At 47.1% G+C, this 25,294-nt stretch overlaps 1 protein-coding gene across 3 annotated transcripts in view; it reads left to right on the forward strand.

The window, feature by feature from the left end:
- The first annotated feature begins 920 nt into the window (after nt 1-920).
- PPARA (peroxisome proliferator activated receptor alpha) overlaps nt 921-25,294 on the forward strand; it is a 43,775-nt gene continuing 19,401 nt past the window's right edge. Inside the window, exons 1-4 of one of the 3 annotated variants that reach the window (XM_077930802.1) lie at nt 921-1,390; nt 8,118-8,243; nt 20,608-20,856; nt 21,449-21,609. In XM_077930802.1, the coding sequence (XP_077786928.1) occupies nt 20,619-20,856; nt 21,449-21,609 (399 nt within the window). In that variant the 5' untranslated portion in view covers nt 921-1,390; nt 8,118-8,243; nt 20,608-20,618. The remainder of the gene's footprint in view (nt 1,391-8,117; nt 8,244-20,607; nt 20,857-21,448; nt 21,610-25,294) is intronic. The other 2 variants (XM_077930800.1, XM_077930801.1) reach the window with 2 other exon arrangements.

Consider the following 25,294-nt stretch of genomic DNA (forward strand, 5'->3'; position numbering starts at 1 on the left):
GGTGGGCGTGACCTCACCTGTGCAGGTAACAAGAAAAGGACAGGGCAGGACCCCCCCATCTCTCTCATCTTCATTTTGCTTCCCTTGAAGAAGCATCCGCCTGAGATGCTCTCCTGGCTTCAAAGGAACTATCTCCTTATGGGATAGATTCCAGGTGCATATATTTTGTAACTTAAGTCGGCCTTCTGGGATCCATTTGTGAACAGGATGAGTGAGAAAACTATTTTATACTTTTATGTAAGACTGTTGTGTCTATTCTTTTTGTGTGTGTGTTTGGTCCTGTCCGCCTCTTTGTGACCCCCTGGACCAGAGCAGGCCAGGCCCTCCTGTCTTCCACTGCCTCCCGCAGTTTGGTCAAAGTCATGACAGCAGCTTGGAGAACACTGTCCCACCATCTCGTCCTCTGTCGTCTATTCTTTTTAGGAGGGAGTAAAAGGGGAATTACCAGGAAACTTCTTTTAGAGGCTTAAACAAGCCTGGCAAAAACGCTGTCCGCTGTGTAAGTTTCAAAGGGGGAATGTCACTCTGCTAAATTGTAGAACTTGTTAACACAAGTTGGGAAGGATATCATTAAACACTACCATCTCCTCTCCTGCCTCCCCGAACATTGCCACAAACAGAGCATGGCAAATACAACGGAGCCCATTGTCTGCCTGGGGGGCGCCGCGTCTCCCGCGGACCTGGCCGCCTCTGGGCTTCGCCCCGGCACGAAACGCCTGGCGCGCCTCGGACCTGCCCGGCCGCCCCCCCCCGCCTCCTCCGCCTTCTCCCCCGCGCCCGCGCCCCCGCCCGCCCGCTGGCCTGGCCCGCCCTCCTGGCCTTGGCGGCCCAATAGCAGCCGGCCCTGGCGGGAGGTGTGTGCGGGCGCGGGCTGGGGACGGGGGCTGCTGTGTACACGGCGACCTCATTTCCGGTACCTGCCACTCCACGGCGGCCCGGGCAGAGTCCGAGGGGGGACCCCCAAGCCCGGGAAGCGGCCGGCCGGCTGGAGCGCGCAGCTGCGCCCCGGAGGGGAGCCCGGGCGCCGAAGCCAGGTGTGCGCGACCTCCTTCCTCGGCGGAAGCGCAGCGCGCGGCTCGGCCTTTTCCTGCATTTCAGCGGCGTCTCCAAGGCGCACCTTCAACAAGTCGAGCTCTCCTCGGCAGCCGACCTCTCCGGGCGGGAAGAGGAGGAGCTATATTGGTTGAATCGCTGCCTGCCAGGCGGGCTGGAGAAGGGCGCCTGTGACCTTCTTTCCTCGCTTATTTATATCAAAGCCGGAGGCGAGGCGAGGTGGTTGCTGCGCAGCGCGGACCCGTGAAGGGCCCCTGAAGCTCCCCGGTCCCGGCCGCCTTTCCAGGCTGAGGAAATCCGCGCTGCTTGAAGTCCTGCCTGTCAGTTTTGCTCCATGGTATGTGTATTAGGCTTGTAGCCGCCTTTCCTCCCGCTTCTAATCTTCCTTCCTTCCTTCCTTCCTTCCGGGAGGACAAACTCTGATAGGAAGAGAAGTAAGAAGGGATGTTGTGCTGCCTGCTTCCCTTCAAACTTTGCAGTCAAGAAATGCAACAGGTGTAGCAATTGGGAAAGTTTCACCTGGGAAGGGAAAGCTGCACATGTTGAATTCCTGCCTGTCAAAGACTGCAGAGAGTATAGGAATCCTTTTCAGATTAAAAAGGTGGAAACCCTGTGTTTGTTTGGCTACGTATTCCTCTCTTTCAGCTGAAATAAAACCTAAGTGCAGCATAATTAACTTTGTCTTACTTGTTCTTCTCCTTTTTTGGGGTCTAAACGCAGAGTTTAAGCTCCATTTTTGTCACCTTGTAAAGTCCAGATACAGTGGTACCTCGGGTTACATACGCTTCAGGTTACAGACTCCGCTAACCCAAAAATAGTGCTTCAGGTTAAGAACTTTGCTTCAGGATGAGAACAGAAATCGGGCTCCAGTGGTGCGGCAGCACAGCAGGCCCCATTAGCTGAAGTGGTGCTTCAGGTTAAGAACAGTTTCAGGTTAAGTACGGACCTCCGGAACGAATTAAGTACGTAACCCGAGGTACCACTGTACTCTAATGGTATTGCATAAATAGCTTGAGGGGGAAGTGTTCCAACAATATTCTGGTTAAAATAGGCCAAGATCTCTTAGCAATTATTATTTATTTCAAACTTTTAAAAAGTCTTCAGAGCTATGTGCAAGTTATGCAGGGATTAGTGGTGATAAAAGTGTGGATTTCCCCCACCCCACCTTCTTCCTGGTCTCAGGAATCAAGGGGTCACAGTTCAAATCCCTGCTCAGCTCTGAAACTCAGCTGGTGACCTTAGGCCCATTACTCCCCCCCTGGCCTAACCAGCCTGGCATGCTTGTTGTGAGGATAAAGTATGGCAACCTGCATTTGTGTCTGCCTCCCTGAACTCATTAAAGGAAGGGTGCAGTACCAATGTGATAGGCTAGCAAAACCAGTATCTTACATATTATATAGAATCATAGAGTTGGAATAGACCACAAGGGCCATCGAGTCCAACCCCCTGCCAAGCAGGAAACACCATATAGAATCATAGAATCATATTGGCTAGACTATTTTAGGATTATGTAAACGATTGAGTTTCACAGAACTCCTCCTCAAGATGACGTGGGGAACGATGATCTGTATTAATTCTTGTGAATCAAAAGCTCAGGCTGGGATGATGTAATTGCATTTTATCACACTCTTGGACTTTGTGTTGGTAGACTGCGCCCTGTATCCTAACCAAAGGCTGGGGTGTTTCAAAAGAAGCTGCCTGTGAATTCTGAAGTAAAGGGCCTTAAAATATCTATAACAGAGTAATATAGAGGTTGGCACAAAAGAAAGACCTTGTAAGAAGCTGCCATCAACAATCTAGGTGGTAATTCTTTCTGTTGAATATGTGAAGTATTTCTTTGGTTTTGGATGTGGGCCATATGCACACCAACATAGGTGGGTTGATTATGTTGTCTTGGGTGGGTGATAGTGTTATCCTTGAGACAAGGGCAGAACAGTTGTGTCCCTGACATAAACAATAGTTGGAAGCTACCCATACCCACAAAGCAGGAGGCTTTGCTGCCAAAATTGGGATTTATTTCTGTGTTTTGACAAGGAAAAACGTTTGACTGTCTGCACATGCGCAAGCGGCGAAACCCGGAAGTAACGCGCTCCATTACTTCTGGGTCGCCGCGGAGCGCAACACGAAAATACTTATCCTTAAGCGTATTAATCCCAAGGTATGACTATACTATACTATACTATAAATTGGAACTTGTGCTGTACAATGCATAAATAATGAAGGCTGCTCCATCATTTTAGTGGGATTATTTATTTCCAGGTAAACGCTAGAAAGATTGGCCTGCAAAAGCATCTAATTATAAGTTTAAACATGTGGCAACAACACTTTCCTTGGTGATCTTTCTGTGTTCAGAGGCATATTGTTCATCTTATGTTAGCAAAGTGTGTTTTGGTGATTGACCTTGGTGACTCTCCTGCCTTCTATGATCCAAGTACATAGGATATTCCTTCTCTCCTTCCCCTCCCCCACTTTCCATTTTGGGAAAGCCTGGCATGGTTATCATGGGACGTGGGAGGAGGAATCTTGCCAAGTTACTTGTGCCCTGCATTGCTGCAGTAATAAGATGGAGGTAGGGATTTTGGAATTGAGGATTTGTGTGGATAGATTATGTTAAACCTGCTTGCTTTACTTTTAAACATTAACTATTTGTTACTTTTTCACCCTTGCCTTTTTCATTAATATAGTGTGAATTTCAAAGTTTTTGCATTGGAATAAATGTAGCTGTGGACCAGCATTGCACTTCGGGTGTCCTCATGGGTAACAATGGCTGCCTTATCAGGTTGGATTCTCCCCCAACCCCCATCACAAGAGTTTTATTAGCCCAAATGTGATGGGTTGTTTTGATGTAATTCTACATGGGAAACTTTGCCACAAAATACACTTTATTAATCTGTTTTAATTTACCTGTTGAGATTTAAATCAAACATGGAAAGATTCGTTGCAGAGAAATTAAAAGCTTGTTGTAGCAAGTAAATGAAAGTAATGTTTCAAATGTTTTCTTTAATTTGTTGTAGGAGTTAATTTAAATGTAAGAATTGTCTGTTACTTATTTAGACTTGTATACCTTCCAGCTTTTGCTCTCATCCTTTAAGCCTAAGTTTCCATTTGTTTTTTCTCCTTTGGGATGGGTGTGTAAGAGATAGGATTTATTCAGGTCATTTTTAAATTGAGGCCTCTTGTGACTAGGTGTGTATTCATTTTAAAATGAGCATTTTAATGTATGTAAATGAAGTGCCTACCATAGGGGTGTGGCTAATTCTGCAAAGGCATGGTATTGCTTTTGTGTACATAACACCAGCAGAAACAAGGAATGTACTTATCCTTAATCTTTTACTACAACTGTGAGACTTTTGACTTGTAGAATGCTGTTAATATTTCCACAGAGAAGTAAAACAGCAAATTGGAAGACCTATTGCACAGCTTGTTAGAAGTTTTAGTAAAGAACAACAAATAAGATTTTTAATTATATTTCCCATATGTTGCAGTTTTTCTGTTGTGTCTTCTAAGGTTAGCTGTGACTTTGATAAAGTGTATGATTGATTGATATAGTGATATAAATATATGAAACTGAAACAGGGATTTGTGTATGATGAATATTCATTGTGAAAGCTATTTCCTGTAATTGAGACTTATAAAGGGTGGAAGAGTCCAACTGGAGAAATGTATGAACATACCGTAAGTAATTGTGGTTCTCAGGACTGTGGGTATTTGTTAGGTGACATAAATATAGTTTTGTTGCACAATTTCAGTTTTAGAAATGTAACTATTTCCAGATGGGTAGCTTGTGTGGCAGCAAAAGCAACAAAGAGTCTTGTGGCATCTTAAAGACTGGGTGATATTCAACTAAGTTGTAGGATAACAGATAGTTAGCCGTGTTGGTCTGCCATAGTCGAAACAAAATTAAAAAATTCCTTCCAGAGACCAACTAAGTTTGTTCTTGGTATGAACTTTCATGTGCATCTGAAGAAGTGTGCATGCGCATGAAAGCGCATACCACTAACAAACTTAGTTGGTCTCTAAGGTGCTGCTGGAAGGAATCTTTTTATTAAGTTGTAGGATATCACCCTAAACAAATTTATTCTTGCTCATGACATAAGCTTTTTGTTATGTACTGAAGTTCTCACCCTGGGCCAGCAGGGGGATACTGTAGTTAGTTATGCAAATAAGGAATTGAAAGTGACGTTCAGTGATTGGATAGTTTTAGAAAGTTGTTACAGTTACGTTGTACTGGAGCTCTATATAAGCAGGCTGGCTGAACCCTTCAGTTCAGTTCTGTTCTGGCCTGTGAATAAACAAGAGCTGATTGAAGAATCGCTGTGTCGTCTGACATGTTCACCCACAACTTAACACTTTTGTTGTCTACAGTCCACATCAATGCAAAGTATTATCCTGGTCAATGCAAAGTGTTACTCTTTCAAATTGCTTTGATTAAGAATGACCACCTTAAGGTCACTTACACAGTTGAGTGCCAGGTAACAAGACCCTCTCAGCCCAAAGGAAAGCAGAGCAAGATGTTTGGCATCAGCTTGGCTGCAGCAGTTGCCAGAAGGAGGTGTACGAGACGCCATCCGATTGTCTTGTCTGGATTTATGTAGGGTTTACTCCTAAGCCTTTTATTCTCCCGAAGAGGCAGCAGGTGTGGATTTTGCCTCATGGTTTACCGTGAGTATAGCCACAAGGTGGCAGAGGCTTAGGACCAGAATTGTCCTTCTCCTAGTTGGGCTCCCTTCCCAGGTTGATGAGCCCCATCTGCCCCTCACCTCCCTCTACAGTGTGTGCAGAATCCGCTTTCTTGACCGTTGGACGCACTCTTGGTCTTGTCCACTCAATCTGCTGGAGCCTGTTTTCACATGCAGGGGAAGTCTGTAACTCACTGAGGGTTTGAGACCCATTGGGTACCCTCACCTGGTTGTCCAGCCTGTTGAAGCCATTCCCAGGGTGTGGCCACTGTCGCATGATGACAGTTTCTAGTTAATAGCATAGTTCAGTCGTTTTCAACCTATTTGAGTCCACTGCTCCCTTGACCAACTACATTCTTTCTGTGGCACCCCAGTGGGGCTCAGGAGCCCAGTTATTTGACCCCTTGCCTGCAGAGCTGGCAGCCTCACCCTTTTTCAAACACCTTCCCTTGTGGAGTGTTCTCCTCTTCCCTCTCCTGGGGAGTCCTCTGGACAGCTGCTGCTGCTGCTGCCCTCTCACCTGTCCCAAAGAGAGGGGCCTCCTCACATTGCCCCACAGGGGCCTGGGAAGCACCCCCTGGCCAGCCCCAGGCACCATTCGCCTGGGGAGCTTGTAGCAAGGGCTGCTGCAACAAACAGCTGTGCAAGCCTTTGGGAGGCAGAGATGCAAGAGGGCATTAGAGGAGGAAATAAGCAACTATCTTACTTTTCAAAGACATCCGAAGGCAGCCCTGTTTAGGGAAGTTTTTAATGTTTAATGCGGTATTGTGTTTTTAACATTTGGTTGGGAGCTGCCCAGAGTGTTTGGGGAAACCCAGCCATCGGGCGGGGTATAAATAATAAATTATTTATTATTATTATTATTATTATTATTATTATTAACCATCATTCAAAGCGCCCCAGGGTGCCAAGGCACACTGGTTGAAAACCACTGGCGTAGTTAATAGCATAGTTATAACAAGCTTTACTTTTCTTCATTTCACATTGTTCTCACTATGGCTCCCAATTGCAAATACAGTATCAGTCAAGCTTGGTCTGATATTTCAAAAGTATTTAGCTTTTTAAAAACTAAATAAAGGTAAAATAAACTAATTACAGGTAAACTAAATATGCTAATTTAGATCATCTTGTATATTAATCTTTAAGGTGTCAGAAAACGCACTCTCTTTAGAAATAGAATTATTTTAGTTTGTATCACATACTGCTATCTCTAAGCCTTGGGCAAGTAACAGTGTAGTAAAAACACAACAAAATTATGCTGCATTGGATATTTGGGTGGTTGCACCTAAGCATAATAATACTTTAAAGTCGATAATCAGTCATTTTTGTTAATTTTCATTGTTAATTTTCATTCTTGGCCACTGTGTAATTTCCATTCACCCAGATCGCTAATCTAATCTTTTCCCAAATGTGATTCCGAATGTGGACTTTTGCTTTGGTTGTCACCTCTTTTCTTGGCCCTAGTCCTATGCATTTAGCAGCAGCAGCCTGGCATATAGAAATTAAGCTGATGGTTTTTCCCTCATAACTTTTTTCCCATGCCACGAAATATTTCATTTTCTTATTTTTTGTCTGAGCCGGACTGTTAAATGCACAGGACGAAGTCTAAGGGTGGAAATGGCAACCTTAGAAATAGTATACATAGGAGAAAATGTAAGAAAAGGCTGGAATATTTATTCAATTGCAGCAATATGAGTCACATAAATTAAACAAATAAAACTTTTTGGTATGGACATAAAAGGTTGAGAGAAGATCTACCTGGAAGGAGCAGGTCCTCGGAAATAGAAAAGCTTTCCTAGGCTCCCTTGCAGGAAAGCTGATAGGAGGAAATAATAGTGATCTCATGCACATCAATCTTGAAGATATTTAGCAAAAGTTAAAAATGGGAAGAAAACAGCTGCTTAGAGCACAACTTTTAATGCACTCCTTAAGCATGAATTATACAATATTCAGGATATAGTTGAAATCTTTGTAGAATAGTTATGTGTCTTGCACTGTAGTCCCAAAGAGCTTTGAAGTCTGCACTTTGCCCAGAGAGCTAACATTAAAGATACCTAGACAGAAGCCTTGGGCAAATTGATAAAACTAGGCTTGTTCTTGATATCTAGTATCTGCCTGTATAGATCTTAATATATGGGACTAATAATTTACCTGCTGATTAGATTTTTTGAAAGTGCAGTTGCTAGATTGGATAGTAATAGACATACCTTATTAAAGTTTGGGGGGAGGGGGCAGCAGACTTGCGGAAGTTTGCATGTGCCTTAGCTGCATTTAAGAGCCCCCTTTCCATGTTCTGTTTATCATAGAATCATAGAGTTGGAATAGACCACAAGGGCCATCAAGTCCAATATGTTTATCTTATGTAGTGCTCTTTTTCTTTTTAAGTGAAAACATTAGAAATCCAGAATTCATGGTGAATCTAACAACAAGCAAGTCTGCCAAGAAAATGGAAGGGAAACATATTATGGATACAGTTTTTGTTTCTCGTTTTCCAAGAATCTGTTGTAAATGGTAAGTAAAATTTGCATTTTGTATATTATGCAAGCCACTCTGATTTCTTTAAGACACTGTGGAAAGAAACTATTACAGATACACTTGCTTGAATAGGTGTAAGTTGACAAAATAATTTTTTTTTATAATATCATAACTCCTGATCTGTTTTGTTCACATCAGCTCAAGAGTTCAATTCTTATTTTGTTGTTGGCTCACTCAGTGTTCAAAATTAGCCCATCTAATTTTGACTGGCAGCCGGCCTTTTGCGAGGCAGTGCAGATGTCCAGGCGCCATTGTTTGGTGCCTAACATCTCCCCCTGGCGATACCACACTAGTCAGTTGGTCTGTGGGGCATCAGGGCCCCAAAATACATGCTGCTATACTGCCCTGCCTGATTGACAGGGTAGCACGGAACCAGAAGACGCATGTGCCGAAACATCCTAGGCAGCAACTCTTGAAGGGTCAGAGGCACAGTCGGCGGCATCTGCTGCTGAGGAGAAGTGCTGATGGGATGCTGCCGAGGAGAGGAGCTGTTTGGGGCTGCCACTCAGAGCCCCATCAGTGCTGCAAATGTGGAGCTGTTCATTTGGCTGCTCCAACTTCTTAAGCAGCTCTAGAAGCTTCTGCACTTCAGCGTGAAGCTTCCTCATTCTGTTCCCTTCTTTCTATTCTCCAATACTGCAGAAGCCAGCTGATTCCTCCGGGCCTTAGAGTCTTCTCCCCACATTGAAGATGGGGAAGAAGGGGAGGGAGAGGGGAGCTTCACTTGACAGAGAGAGAATAGGAGGAAGGGGAGAGGAGCCGGCAGCAGGAGCTCTCCTGCTGCTGCCTTGTGGAGTGAAAGAGTCATGGGGTTCTTCGGAGCCATGGTGGTGCTGATGCTGAAGTGCAGAAGCTGCCAGAGCTGCTTACGAAGTTGGAGCAGCCAAACAAGTAGCTCCACATTTGCAGCGCTGATGATGCTCTGAACCCAAACGGCTCCTTTCCTTGGCAGCACCCCCAGCACCTCTTGCCGAGGCCATTGGCATCCTGCTGCCCCCTTTGCTGCCCACGGCCACCAGGAGCAGCCCTCTGCTGCTGAGGCTCGAGAATCACTGCCTGAGCTCAGACAAAACCAGACCCAGGCAGCTTCCACCAAGTAAGAAAAAAGGACGAAGCGAGCGGGGAGATCTGCAGGGAAGAAATGCATTTACACATTGTGTTTTGGCACCCACAACCCAGGTTCCAGGTGCCATGTGGCGCGTAGCTTTCCTATCCCAATTTTGAGCACTGCTCACTCAGTAGCTGTGAAAGATAATTTAAGTTTTTAAGGGTCCCCGTGTCGCCGGCGCGGCAGGACCCGACCCCTGCTGAGCAGATTCCCTCCGGAGCTCGGAGGGAATCCGCCATTCGACGATGGCGCTAACCCGGAAGCTGTAACCTGAAACAGTTCTTAACCTGAAGCACCACTTTAGCTAATGGGGCCTCCTGCTGCTGCCATGCTGCTGGAGCACGATTTCTGTTCTTATCCTGAAGCAAAGTTCTTAACCCGAGGTATTATTTCTGGGTTAGTGGAGTCTGTAACCTGAGGCCTATGTAACCTGAGGTACCACTGTACATAAATACAGGTGAGGGGAAGAAGAGGAGATCAGGTGCTAGTAAGACTCCTCTCCCTCCCTCCCTCCCTCCCTGTTGCCAGACCATGCAAGTGTTGACCAGAGAGAGAGGAGGAGAGAGCATGCATGCTTCTGTATCTACTGCTGAGAAAATGCAGCAGAAAACGTGTTCATGTATAAAGTGTATAACCAAACAAGGAAGAAGACGCTGATATGAGTTGTTGTATTCGGTATGTGTGTGCTTTCCCAATATTGTATTGTAACACTGAGTGATGCAATGCATTGGCAGTAAAAGCAAGAAAGAATACCAGTGAAAGGACATAGTATCGTTTTTCTCTTCAGCCCAGAAGAAGAATTCATTCTTGTGCAGTTTCTTCCGCAAACAAATGTTAGTTTCACTGTAGCTTTTCAACTTGTAAATAATTGTGGTCTGTTTGTATTTTGTAATGAATGGTGCAGGGGCTACAGATGGTGTGGAGGCTGCAGCTGTGCACAGATGCAGGAAGAGCTGGGATGGGGGGGGAGCTGGAGGAGTGCACTGGCCTTCTTAGGCAGGAGTGGGAGAAAACAGCTGAGAGAGAAAATTGACGGGAGTGGGAGAAATAAATTGAACTGAAGGAAATTTAAGTTTTGCTGTGAATAGGAATAATAAGCATTGGTTGTGCTGGATATTGATGAGGTAAGACACTTATCTAGGACTGGAAAAATTGCTATACATATTTAATTGCTAAATAAAAAAAGGAACTTCAGAGTGTACTAACATTTCATTCAGATGTTATGCTGTGAAGTCATGATACTAGTTTCCTAAATGATCTTCTTCTGGGTTTGAGTTCACAAGAAAATGTAGCATGTGATACATTATTCTTGTGTAGCTAGAAACTGTGGTACAGTCCGAATAAACAAAATGCACGTCTGGAGAGAATCTTGCATGGAATTTCTGTTCCTGTGCTTCCTACTGTTGAAGAGGCAATGAAAACAATGACTTTCCTCTAGCACTGTGGATTCAGCAGAGGCAGCATAGAAAACTGTGACTGTGGATGGAATTGCTTACTATACTTCTGTATGGATCACAAGTTTTCTTTTTTCTTTTTAATATTTTTTTTCAAGTTTCAAAGTAACAGCATTTTTCTTTTGTTTATACATATCCAATCCAAATTTGCATTTAATGACTCCCCCCACCCCCTCTGATTTCCCTTTCCCCCCTTAAATTCTCCTTGCATATGATTATATCTCTCCAATTAATTTTAAGTTTTCTATAGAATCATTATTTAAGAAACTTTAGCATAGTTTGCTGGGAAGCAGTGTGTGTATACTGTATTTCATATTTCAATTTTGCATTCAAGTTTTCCCAAATGGTGCCCTTATTGATCCATACTACTAGTGAAAACAAGGCCAAAGTATTAATTGGAGACCAAGTAGCATTGTGCTGTTTAGTATCTTTGAGAATACATAAGAGGTGGAATTGTACAAAACTGGCAAGAGTTCAATAACTGTTTTGCAAAGTAGTCAAGTAAGAAAAATGAAATAAAACCGGGAGCAGGGCAGAGTTCTAAAATATTATCTCTAAATAGAGAATCTGCATAAACCTGAGATTCAGCATAGTTTGAAGGCTAAATCATGGTTTGTAAAGACCACAAACCAATGCAGTTATAGCATAACATATATAGGAGAGAGAGGGGGGCCTGGACACGTGGCGTGATCACACAGTATTCTGCACTTGAATTATTGTTGAAGCTGGTGTTTTTGTCTTGAGGTCAAAAGTCCTAAATGAGAAGTGAATATTTAACTACTCTTTCAAGGACAGTTGGTAATCTTTCTTTATTGGAACATGAGATTAGAAGGTTGAAAACAACTCCAAAGAGATATGACTCTGGATGGTTTTGGCTGCCAGAGCAGTGCAGCCTGTGGATTTAAAAGACCGTTCCATAATAAATGAGACGCACCGTGAATCACCAGAGAATGTTTTTGGGGGGGCGGATCTTGGATTTAAGCATCGTCTTCCTTCTCTCTGCCTGCCCCCACCTTATGGTGGTGATTTCCTTTACATTTTTTTTCTAATCCTGTACTACCTTTCCCCACCAACAAAAGACTCCTAGCACGAAAAAACTATGAATGGATCTATTTATTTGCTATTTTTTTTGCCCCTCCTTGCTTATTTGTTTATATGTGCAACATTCACACTTCCTTACTGCTGCATGTGCATTCCATTTTCTCTATGTAAAATTATTTGCTTGGACATTTCATAATAATTGATGAAAACTAAACTATTTCGATGGAAAAAACCAATATTTTTCGTATTTGACAGAATGAAAGAGATTTAACATGTCCAACTCCCTAACAGAGTAGCTGACAGAGTAGCTAGCAGTGCAGTGAAGAAAGATGATCTGGAATACCAATCTGGATAGCTTTAAAAGAAGATTAGACAAAGTTATGGGGGATAAGGCTGTTGGGCATGGAGCATAGTCATCGTGGCTATTCTTGAAGGCAGCAGGCTTCTGAATATCAGTTGTTGGAAAGGGAAGGTGGGTTTCCCAGAGGCATCTGGCTGGCCACTGCAAGAACAAGATGGTGGAACAGCTGCGCTGTTGATCTGGTCCAGCTGATGATGATGCACAAATTTGCTAGCTTGATTCTTGAGCTGTCAATCCTTTACCAAGAAATGTCAGCGCACACCTACCGGCACTTGTGAGAATGCCAGGCAGTACAGCAATTCTTGGGGAGGGGAGATGTTTTAAGGGAGATTGATTATCTCAGATCCCAATATAGTAGCAGTGTTGAGAATTCTGACATCACCTCCAAAATATTAGTTACATATTTATATGCAATTTAGAGCCCAGTGTGGGTGGGGAAACATCCCCCATGACATGTGTCAGGGGTTCAGGAGCAGAGGCAAGGGCAAGGGAGGAAACAGAGAGCGAAGGGGAGGAGGCAGAAGAAAAGATGAGCGATGACGACGACCCGAGATCTCCGAGCCTTTCCAGTGAATCGGAGGATTCACAGAAAGGAGCACCAGTGGCCAGGGCAAGGGGGGAGTTTAGGGGGGCACCCCAGGAAGATAGAGCCAGAGGGGACTCAGAGGAGAGCAGTTGGAGATCGGGACCAGCGTCACCGCCAGAGAACAGGGAAGAGGAAGGGAGCCAGGGGGCAAGCGCTGGCAGCTCACAACAGGAGGGAGGGCACGAGTCAGGAGTGGCCACACCTCCATCTGGGAGCGAAGAGACGGTTAGACGGAAGGTGGAAGGTTGGGCGCGCGCGCCAAGTTCAAATGCACAGGAAGGCGGCGCAGTAGGCAGCCCGGAAAGGGAGCCGGGTCCTAAAGCCCGGCGCAAGGAGACAGGAGGGTCCGGGGGGTCAGCGTCAGAAGAATCCCGGAAGGAAGAGACCCAGGGGGGCAGAGGGACCCAGAGAAGAACAGTCAGGCGGAAAAGGTGGAGCAGGGCTAGGATATTAAGTTGGTGTACGAGGGGCGGAGATTCAGACGGAGCTTCGCCGGTCTAGCTACTAGACGTAGAGTTGCACGCAGCAGCTTGAGAATGGAAACTGTAACTCAATAAAGACTTTTACTTAATGACCGTTGGCTAGCGTGATCCTCTGTGAGCTAGGATCTTGAAGCAACCCTGACAGTAAGCTCCGTCACCAGAATTGTGGGCATCTCCAGCCTCGAGGAGAGGAGAGAAGCAGGTGCCTACTAGCGAGCTCACGAACGGCAGCCGACATGACGGCTGAACAGCAGATAGCGGAACTCAGAGAAGCAGTGTCACAGCTGAATGCCGAGGCTCTCGCATCCAGGAAGAGAGAGGAGGACGCAGCTGCCGCCTACAGGGATCTCCAGGTCAGGTTGGAAGTGCTTACGAAGCAAGGGCAACAGACACCCAAACCAGAGGGGATTGGGTTGGGGAGACGCACAGGCGGTCTGGTCTCTCACTTCGATGGGAACCTGCAACAGTATCCCAATTTTAGAGCAGACGTACTGTGTGCACTGCAACTGCTGAGTAAAGATTTTAGAGATGAGCAAGAGAAAGTGGGATTCATCATGTCCTATTTGCATGGGGATGCCAGAGCATGGCTGCGCAATTTGTGGAGGGATAACGATCCGGCGCTCCAAAATGCGAATGCCTTTATTAAAGCGATGGATGCGTGTTTTTTATCAAGCATTGACGTGGATCTTGCTAGGCAACAGATTCATGGACTGAAACAGGGAAGGGCCAGCGTACGGCAGTACCATGCCCGCTTTTTCGCCTTGGCCAGTGCCCTAGAATGGGACAGAGATTCGACTCCTGTAAGAGACCTGTTCTGGGAGGGATTACACAGCTCTGTGAAAGATGAGATTGCGAGGGGGGAGAGACCCCGAACCACCCAGGAGGTCGTGCAGAGGGCGCTGGCAGTGGGGGTGCGGCTGGAAGGACGTCCGTGGAGCAGGGACGAAGGGCGTGGAGGGCGCGAAACAGCCAGGGGCTCCTCCTTCTTTCCCAGAGAAGCAGCGCGTACGCAATCCACGCCTCCGCCAGGAGGAGGAGCTGAACCTATGGAGGTTGGAGGTGCCAGGGCTCAGTCAGCAACCAGAGCCCTAGCACCAGCAGCAGTGAAAGCGAAGCCTCCTAGAGGGAACAGGAAGTGTTACGTCTGTGAGGAGCCAGGGCATATGGCGAAAGAGTGTCCCCAGAGGCTCAACAAGCTCACTGCAGCCTCAGCAATGGTGACTGCAGCAACGCAGCAAGGAGGACCACAGCAGGGAAACGACGCAGTCTGGCTGGAGGAAGAGGCACTGGGGCCCAGCCAGACGTATTAATGATGCAGTCCCCAGAGATTTTACAGCCCGTGAACCCCCTCCCGCCCAAACCAGTGGTGAGGCTCACCGCATCCCTCCAGCTGCCCAATGGCATCACCATGGACGTGCCAATCACCATTGACTCAGGCAGCAATGCGGACTTTATAGGGCAGGACTTTGTCAACAAGCATGCTATACAGTTGCTGCCGGCCACACTGCCCCTGCAGGTTGTCACGGTGGACGGCAGGGAGCTGCTAGGGGGGCAAGTGGTGCAGCAAACGCCACCAATGGTGATGCGACTTGGGAATCACAAAGAAGTCATCAGCTTCAACGTCACTCAATTATCGGACACGCCCATTGTGTTGGGCATGAGTTGGCTGGACAAGCACAGCCCAACGCTGGCTTGGTACCAGAGGCAGCTGACCTTCGGCTCTTCCTTTTGTGCTGAACACTGCATCGTGCCCAGGCAGGAAGGAGAGGAAGAGGAGTCACAGCTGCTGCTAGGCACGCTGCAAGCAATTCCCCACAAGTACGCAGAATTTTTGGAAGTTTTCTGCGAGAAGGAGGCAGACTGGCTACCACCTCACAGGCCATATGACTGCAAGATTGACCTGCTGCCAGGGGCGGCGCTGCCTAAGGGGAGACTGTATTCCATGTCAGAGGACGAACTGCAAGAACTCAAGGAGTTCATAGATCATAATTTGGAGCGCGGTTTCATCCGAGAGTCCAAGGCAGCGGGAGGCAGTCCGGTGTTCTTCGTTAAGAAGCGGGATACGCCCCAAAAGAGACTTGTAGTGGATTACAGGATCTTGAACAGTGTGACTAAGCCATCGGACTTCCCCATGCCCCGAATTGACGACCTCCTCGCAAAGGTGCGGAAGGGCAGAGTGTTCACCAAGTTGGACCTGCGAGGGGCGTACAACCTCATTCGCATGCGGGAGGGAGATGAGTGGAAAACAGCCATGTTCACGCCACTGGGGACCTACGAATATAGAGTTATGCCGTTTGGATTGCAAAATGGCGCCCACGTTTTTCAAGCATTCATGCATCACGTGTTGGCGGGACTTCTCTACAAGACGTGCGTCTGTTTCTTAGATGACATCCTGATCTTTTCGGAGTCGCAACAGGAGCATGACAAACACGTCAAGGAAGTGCTGAACAGGCTAAAGCAACATAGGCTCTACGCCAAGCTGGAGAAGTGCCAATTTGACGTGACGGAGGTGGATTTTCTGGGCTACAAGCTGTCTGACAAGGGGCTCGCCATGGACAGGGCCAAGGTTCAAGCGGTGTTGGATTGGAAGAGCCCGCGCAACCGGAAGGAGGTCCAACGGTTTGTCGGCTTTGCGAACTTCTATCGCAAGTTTATCAAGGGCTTCGCTATGCAGACGGCGGCCATCACTGACACGCTTAGCTCCAAGAAAAAGAAGTTCATTTGGACAGAGCAGGCGGAACAGTCCTTTCAGGCACTCAAGCGTCTCTTCGCGTCGGAAGAGCAGCTGCTTCACGTCAACCCCAGCAAGCCGATGAGGGTGGAGACAGACGCCTCGGACAGAGCCGTGGGGGCGGTCCTGCTGCAGAAAGACCCGCAAGGGGTGTGGCGACCGGGAGCGTTTTACTCCAGGAAGCTCAGCAAGTCCGAGCAGAACTACACCATATGGGACAGGGAGTTGCTGGCCATTCATGCAGCGTTCAAGGCGTGGAGGCACTTTCTGATCGGCGCCAAGCACACGGTGCAGGTTTGCACGGACCACAAGAACCTAGAGCACTGGCGCACGGCACAGTTCCTAAACCAGAGGCAGATACGTTGGGCTGAGTTCTTTGCGAACTTCGACTTCCGAATAGAGTATGTCCCGGGGGACACCAACATCATGGCGGACGCTCTCTCTCGTAAGCCACAGTATCTGGAGGACGCAACGCCAGCGGCCGCCATGCACATCTTCGCACCAACAGTGTGGGCGTGCGCCGCGGCAACCGTGGACCTGGAGGCGGTGCGACGAGCGTTGCAGGGGGACTCCTTCGCACAAGCAAAGATGGCAGAGGTGCAAAGGGGCAAGGCAGCGGCCGACGGTTTCCAGCTAAGAGATGGATTGCTCATCCGTAAAGGGGCCATCTACGTGCCGGGAGACGAACTTCGCGCCAAGGTGCTGCAGCAGCTGCACGACGCGCCCACGGCTGGGCACTTCGGCAAGGAGAAGACGGTGGAATTAGTCGCCAGGGATTTCTGGTGGCCTGGAATGAGAGGGGAGGTCGCGGACTACGTGGCGAGGTGTGACACCTGCCAGAGGGCGAAGCCAGTGCATAGACCGCCGGCCGGACTGTTGGAACCGCTGCAAACTCCGGTCGAACCTTGGGAGAGAGTGGCCCTGGACTTTGTCACGGATCTGCCCAGCTCGAGGGGCAAGACGGCAGTGCTGGTGGTGGTGGACCTGTTTTCCAAGATGGCACATTTCATTCCGTGTGCGAAGGTGACCACGGCGGAGCAAACCGCCAAACTGTTCATAGACCACGTGTTCAAGGTTCACGGTCTGCCACGGTCTATTCTGTCCGACCGGGGGCGGCAGTTCATCTCGAATTTCTGGCAGAAGCTGATGGGCTTCCTGAACGTCAAGATCAACCTGGCGTCGGCGAGACACCCGCAGACCAACGGGCAAGCGGAGCGGGTCAATGCCATCATGCAGCAGTACTTGAGGTGTTATGCAAATCAACAGCCTGCGACGTGGGTGGATTACCTGCCGCTCGCCGAGTTCGCCTACAACAACACGAAGCACGTGTCCACGGGGATCACGCCGTTCTTCGCCAACAACGGGAGGCACCCCAGAACTTTTCCGGGACTGGAAAGGCTGGGAGAGGGGGAGCCGCAGACGGCAGATGCGTTCGCGTCGGAGCTGCAGGAAGTCCACGATCAGCTGAGGCGCCACCTGGAGCTGGCCAAGCACGCATACAAGGTACAAGCGGACAAAAGTAGAAGGGTTGGCGAAGAGCTCCACGTGGGAGACTGGGTCTGGTTAGCAGCCCACGCAGTGCCGGCCAGGTCGTTGGCCAAGAAGAAACTAGGGCATAAGCAACTGGGGCCCTATCAAGTCGAAGAGCAGATCAACCCGGTGGCCTTCAGGCTGGCGCTTCCGGAGGGTTCCAGAATGCATCCGGTGTTCCACAGATCGGTGCTCACTCCCTACAAGGCACCGCACAGGTTTCAGGAACCCGGAACGGCGCCGAGTCCGGTCAGAGACAGAACAGGGCGCGCAGGAGGGGCACAGAAGGAGCGCATCAACGAAGTCACAGAGATTTTGGATTCCAGATGGGGGGAAGAAGGGGTAGAATACTTTCTCGCCAAGGAGGGCACCCCGGCCAGTGCGAACAGCTGGGTGCCGGGCTACGCCTTGGACGAACCTCTGCTCAAAGACGAGTTTCATGCCCTCTTCCCACATAGACCAATGCCAGCAGACTTTTTCGACGACTGGCTTTTCACGCCCACGCTTTCGGCCAGCACGTTCCGGGGTTTCGACTCGGACGAGGACCCGACACGAGACGTCCGTTCCCCGGAGGGGTCACCCTCGGGATCTGCCTCAGAACCCTCGTATTGGTGGGACGACAGACCAGAGGAGCAGTGGCGCAGGAAGTGGCAAGAAGGTCCAGGACGAGCAACGCCGCCAGGAGGAAGTGAGGGAGAGACGGACATGGACGTTTTCGGGGACGACCCTGGTTTCGAGCACGGCGGCACAGAGATGGAAGCAGAGGTGACCGTCGTCGACGAGAGCAGGGAGGAAGAACCGGAAGACTTCGGAAGGAGGCCCACTACGGGAAGCGAACGGTACCCGACATTCGTCCCCTTGACACAGCAGCACCCAGCTCCAGCACCGGAAGGAGGGGAAGGGGGAGTGGGGGGCTTCGAGGGGGGGATGGATGTCAGGGGTTCAGGAGCAGAGGCAAGGGCAAGGGAGGAAACAGAGAGCGAAGGGGAGGAGGCAGAAGAAAAGATGAGCGATGACGACGACCCGAGATCTCCGAGCCTTTCCAGTGAATCGGAGGATTCACAGAAAGGAGCACCAGTGGCCAGGGCAAGGGGGGAGTTTAGGGGGGCACCCCAGGAAGATAGAGCCAGAGGGGACTCAGAGGAGAGCAGTTGGAGATCGGGACCAGCGTCACCGCCAGAGAACAGGGAAGAGGAAGGGAGCCAGGGGGCAAGCGCTGGCAGCTCACAACAGGAGGGAGGGCACGAGTCAGGAGTGGCCACACCTCCATCTGGGAGCGAAGAGACGGTTAGACGGAAGGTGGAAGGTTGGGCGCGCGCGCCAAGTTCAAATGCACAGGAAGGCGGCGCAGTAGGCAGCCCGGAAAGGGAGCCGGGTCCTAAAGCCCGGCGCAAGGAGACAGGAGGGTCCGGGGGGTCAGCGTCAGAAGAATCCCGGAAGGAAGAGACCCAGGGGGGCAGAGGGACCCAGAGAAGAACAGTCAGGCGGAAAAGGTGGAGCAGGGCTAGGATATTAAGTTGGTGTACGAGGGGCGGAGATTCAGACGGAGCTTCGCCGGTCTAGCTACTAGACGTAGAGTTGCACGCAGCAGCTTGAGAATGGAAACTGTAACTCAATAAAGACTTTTACTTAATGACCGTTGGCTAGCGTGATCCTCTGTGAGCTAGGATCTTGAAGCAACCCTGAGATGTTTTAAGGGAGATTGATTATCTCAGATCCCAATATAGTAGCAGTGTTGAGAATTCTGACATCACCTCCAAAATATTAGTTACATATTTATATGCAATTTAGAGCCCAGTGTGGGTGGGGAAACATCCCCCATGACATGTTTAATTTTTACTATGTATTTTGTGTTTTTTATATTGCATTTTTATGTTGCGCACTGCCTTGATATCTACAAATGAAGAGTGGTGTACAAATTTATTAAATAAATGAAAAATAAACAATGCTAGTTTACGACTGTGATTGAACTTGCAAGCATGAACCCATGGCTTGACTAGACTATTTTTTTCTTTCCCCCAGGCATTTTTTATCTTTTTATTTATTTCCATTTCTAAAAATTGTACACCACTTGATTATATATTTTAAAACCCTCAAAGTGGTTTACAGAGAGATAAAACAATAAACTTATTGGTAAAATCAGTTAAAAACAGCCATTTAAAATATTCAAAAAAATTTAAAATGAGCATTGGTTTGCATTTTTCACAGGTATGTTCTGGTGCCTGCCATTTTTCGGCTGCATTGCTATTTTATTGTATTGTATTATATTCAAATGGGACATGGGTGGCGCTGTGGGTTAAGGACTTGCTGATCAGAAGGTCGGCGGTTCGAATCCCCGCGACGGGGTGAGCTCCCGTTGCTCGGTCCCTGCTCCTGCCAACCTAGCAGTTCAAAAGCATGTCAAAGTGCAAGTGGATAAATAGGTACCGCTCCGGCGGGAAGATAAACGGTGTTTCCGTGCGCTGCTCTGGTTCGCCAGAAGCGGCTTAGTCATGCTGGCCACATGACCCAGAAGCTGTACGCCGGCTCCCTTGGCCAATAAAACGAGATGAGCGCCACAACCCCAGAGTCGGCCATGACTGGACCTAATGGTCCAGGTCCCTTTACCTTTTATTGTATTCAAGGCCCCCCCAGGGGGGGGGGGCCTTTGGCAGGCATTCCATAGGAATGTTGAGTCCATGACTTGCTGTCCTGCTTTTCACTTCTATGAAAAAGCAACATGTGAATACAGTGGTACCTCGGGTTAAGAACTTAATTCGTTCCAGATGTCCGTTCTTAACCTGAAGCACGTTCTTAACCTGTTGTGCATTGGAAGAGGGGTAGTCTTATACGGCGAGTATATTCCAAACTCTATATTTTAACTGGAAAAGTTGGGGGTCGTCTTATATGCCCAGTTGTGTTATACACTGGGAAATACGGAAAATTTGAACGTGGTTTGCACCATTGATGCTATAAGTTACATCCCTGGGTATTTTGAGAGGGAATCATACAAATATGGCAAATAAGTGGCTCACCTTACCTTGCTAAGATATTTGTTTTGCTTTCAGACGCCTAATAAATGCTGAGCGACATACTTTGCTTCACCGAAATGGTGGACACAGAAAGCCAGCTTTGCCCCCTCCTTCCCTTAAAGGATGAGGCTCTTGGTAGTCCTTTATCTGAAGAATTCTTACAAGATATGGATTCCATACAAGAGCTCTCACAATCTTTAAGTGGGGATAGTTCAGGAGCATTAAGTGTAACAGACTTCCAGTCACTGGGAAATGGAGCTGGGTCTGATGGATCAATCATCACAGGTAAGAATGTTATTATCTAGAATGGATTTAATCAGATTTTGTTTTAATGTATGGCAGCAACCTTTTATGTACCCTTATGACACCTAATACAGTTTGAAATACTTGGTTTGCTATATTGCTGAAACATGATTTGGGATCAGTGTGTCCACCAGTACCCCCAAGGGACCTGCAAAAGAAACCCACCATGCCCAAGAGACTGTTTGCTCTTGTTGCTCAGCTCTTGCCTCTTCTGTTTAGAACTTCCCGGCTTAAACAGGGGTTGCCAAGATGGGACAGGCACACTCAGCCATAAACTTGATTGGTAGACACAATACAGTGTGCTTGTCTATTATTTATTAGAACCCTTTTCTTCCATACTCCACCCACCCATCCTCTATAAGTTCAGTTGCCATCAGAATTCCATATTTTCTCACAGGTTCCTGTCATGCAGTTGGAAAAAAGTAATTTCTTTTAATTCACAGATATATATTCTTTTGCTTAAGTAGGTGCCTCTCAAATATTTTGAGTTGTCTTGTTTAGCTTCCAAACTTATAAGCTTTCAGTCACCTGAGTTTGCTGTTAGTATTTGCTAACTTTTTTTTTTAACTTTCAGACTCTCTCTCACCAGCATCCAGTCCCTCCTCTGTGAATTTTTCCACAGTTTCGGGTAGCAAAGATGAACTGCCCAGTGCATCGTTAAATATTGAATGTAGAATATGTGGAGATAAAGCTTCAGGCTACCATTATGGAGTCCATGCTTGTGAAGGTTGTAAGGTACTGTCCACAATATTCTCTGCATAACGATATTCCAGAATAGCAAATTAATTACTTTAGAGCTGTTGAATAAAAGTTTTTTGTTTTTTTAATCTAGAAATTAGTAGTTGGACTTATTGAGAAGTGCTTTGTGAAGTTAGCAGTCCTAGCATCATTTACCTGGGAGTAAGCCCCTTTGAATTCAGTAAAGCTAGCTTCTGAGACATGGGGAGAATGTGCTGTAAGTTTCCAAGCATGATTACTTGGAAACAAACTCTATTGACACCCATGTGCCTTACTTCTAATGAATTTTGCTTCAAAGTATAGTGTGTCGTTTTTTTACATGACGTTTTTTGGTATTACAACTTAAATGTAAACTATGATTTAAGATGGAAACTACCTTTTCCTGTGCAGCAGGACACATAACTATGTTGTTTTACTATACACAATTCAGTCAGAAAATTACATTACTGAAAATAGTCTGGAATAAGTTTATAACTACTTTGCTCATAAACCAGGCTTTTGTTTGATGTTTTGAGAATGGTTTTATTTGACCAGTTTGTAAATTGGACAAGGGCTTCAGCTTTAGTAAGACTCGGCATTCCTCAGTTTGTTCATACCTGAGCACAACTGCAATGGGTTTGGGCAGGAATGTGCTTAAGTGTGGATTGAGGGATAGCCTCTGATGCTCTGGGTTATCCTTCTCCAACCTGGTGCCCCCTAGAGGTTGTGGACTACAATGTCCTCCTCCTCCTCCTCCCTCTCTTCTTCTTTGGCGATCACTCCTAGCCCAGTAAGATTGTCTTCCATAAGCACAGTTTTAACAGTGAGTCCGTAAGTGACTGTGGAGGCCAATTCTGGATCCACACATCCTTCCACAGTGGGGACATTGGTTTCCAGGTGGGAGTTGATCATGGTGTGGATTTGCAAGGTGTGCCTCCCTCTTAGCATGTTTCTCCCTTGAGTACTGAGTTCGAGTGTCTTCAAAGCCCATGACACCTTTGGTAAAGGCTGTTCTCCAACTGGAGCGCTCGCAGGCCAGTGTTTCCCAGTTGTCAGTGTTTATACTACATTTTTTTAGATTTGCCTTGAGAGAGTCTTTACACCTCTTTTGTTGACCACCAGCATTACGCTTTCCATTTTAAAGTTCAAAATAGAGTAGTTGCTTTGGAAGACGATCATCAGGCATCTGCACAACATGATCCGTTCAACAAAGTTGATGTTGAAGAATCATTGCTTCAACACTGGTGATCTTTGCTTCTTCCAGTACACTGATATTAGTTCGCCTGTCTTCCCGAGTGATGTGTAAAATTTTTCGGAGAAACCACTGATGGAATCTTTCGAGGAGTTGGAGATGGCATTTATAAGTGGTCCATGTTTCACAAGCATATAGTAAGGTTGGCAGTACAATAGTTTTGTAAACAAGCATTTTGGTTTCCCTGTGAATCTCAAACACTCTGCCCTTCAATTGGGAGAAAGGCGCACTCGCAGAGCTCAGGCGATACCCTTGTGGAAAGATAGGTAGGAGAAGTGATCAACATTTTCCAACGTTACACCATTGAGTTGGATTTGTGGTGCTGCAGAGGGGTTATTTTGTACTTGCTGGTGCAGCACTTTGGTTTTTTGGATGTTGAGTGATAGGCCAAGCTTTTTGTAAGCTTCTGCAAAGATATTTAGGATGGCGTGGAGGTCATCCTCCGAGTGTGCACACACTACATTGTCATCAGCATACTGAAGTTCTATGATGGAAGTTACGGTAACCTTACTCTTTGCTTTCAGCCTGCTCAGATTGAAGAGCTTTCCATCTGTTCGATATATGATTTCTACTCCGGTGGGGAGTTTCCCTTCAACAAAGTGTAGGATCATGGCAATGAAAATAATGAATAGAGTTGGGGCAATAACACAACCCTGTTTAACACCTGATCCCACTGTGAATGGTGCACTTTGACAGCCATTGTTATCTGTGATTGTTGCTGTCATATTATCATGGAGGAGCCGAATAATGTTTACAAATTTATCTGGGCAGCCAATTTTCAGAAGGACAGTCCACAGGGCATTACAATTTACAGTGTCAAAAGCCTTAGTCAGGTCAATAAACACCATATACAGGGGTTGATTTTGCTCTCTGCATTTTTCTTAAAGCTGTTGAGCGGTGAAAATCATGTCCACTGTCCCCCTAGAAGGCCGAAAACCATTTTGGGATTCAGGAAGGGCTGCCTCGGATATTGTTAAGAGATGGTTTGCTAAGATCCTTGCAAGAATTTTGCCAGCCGCAGCTAATAGAGAGATGCCTTGATAGTTTCCACAATCAGTTCTGTCACCTTTTTTAAGAGATTGATAATTTTGGCATCCCTAAAGTTTGCTGGGATTTCTTCTCTTTCCCAGATTTTTTGGATGAGCTTGTGAAGTTGTTGTGTAAGTTCAATTCTGCCCACTTTGAAGATTTCAGCCAATAGTTTGTTCACAGGCTGCAATAATGGATGTTTTTAGCTTGGTCCAGTGTTCCTCGATGTTATCAGGGAATTCTGAATGCAGATGGTCCTTAAGAGTCGTTTTGAAGCAATCCCACTTAATGGGATCTTGAAGCACTTGAGTGTTCATTTTGCACCTTGGTTTTCTTCCTTGTAGCCTGCATTGAGGTATAATTTTGATAACCATCGTGGAGCGTATTAGTTGGTGATCTGTCCAGAAGTTGTCGGTGCTCGTCATAGCTCTGGTAAGGAGCACATCATGGCGATCTTTAGCATGGACAATAACATAGTCTAAGACAGCGGTTCTTAACCTGTGGGTCCCCAGATGTTGTTGGACTACAACTCCCATCATCCCTGAGCTCTGGCATTGCTAGCTAGGGGTGATGGGAGTTGTAGTTCAACAACATCTGGGGACCCACAGGTTGTGAAAGGCTGGTCTAAGAGGTGCCATCATACCTCCATCATATGTCCATCATACCTGACCATTGGCCAGGCTGGCTGGGGCTCATGGAAATGTAGTCCAGAATCTGAAGGGCACCAGGTTGGGGAAGGCTTCTTGGGGAGGCTGGCTTTAGCATACAATACATTATGAAATGAGTATCATAATGCTTTTACTGACAGATAATTGAGAGATTTGTACTGGGGCAAAATAAGGATTCATCTAGTAGCAAAGCGAGCTAAAGAACTGGAAATTAAGAAAAATGGGAAGTGCCTATGAAAAATGCCATATAAAGAATTATTGGTACACATGCCTCATACGATCTATTTTAACACTATGCTATTAACTCAAAGTATCTCATTTGACTTGTTATGTTCAGAGCTCCACAAACTTGGGCAGACCTTGGTAACCAAGGCAAAACTTGTAATTGAGATCCTGCTGGAACAGATTTATGCATATCTACTCAGAAACAAGTCTCACTGTGTTCAGTGGGGCTTACTTATAAGTAAGTGTGCTTTGGACTGCAGGTATGCATAAAGTTGGGCTGTTGGCCCCTGACCTCTTGCTGTATCTCCTCCATACAATATGAGGGTCCATTGCCTGCTTCCCTCCGCTGCCTTCCAAGTCTGTCGCTGGAGACAGGGTGGCAGGGTTTCCACAACCTACACTGGGCATTGGAGGAGCTTGGGAAACCAGGTTAACTGTGGGAATAGTTTCTGAGAATAGTGTTAGAGGAGGGGAGCAGGATCTTGTATAGTGGCACCATGCAACCCAAACAGCCACTCCTGCCTTCCCC

Source organism: Podarcis muralis, chromosome 6, assembly GCF_964188315.1.
Source record: "Podarcis muralis chromosome 6, rPodMur119.hap1.1, whole genome shotgun sequence".
NCBI lineage: Eukaryota > Metazoa > Chordata > Lepidosauria > Squamata > Lacertidae > Podarcis > Podarcis muralis.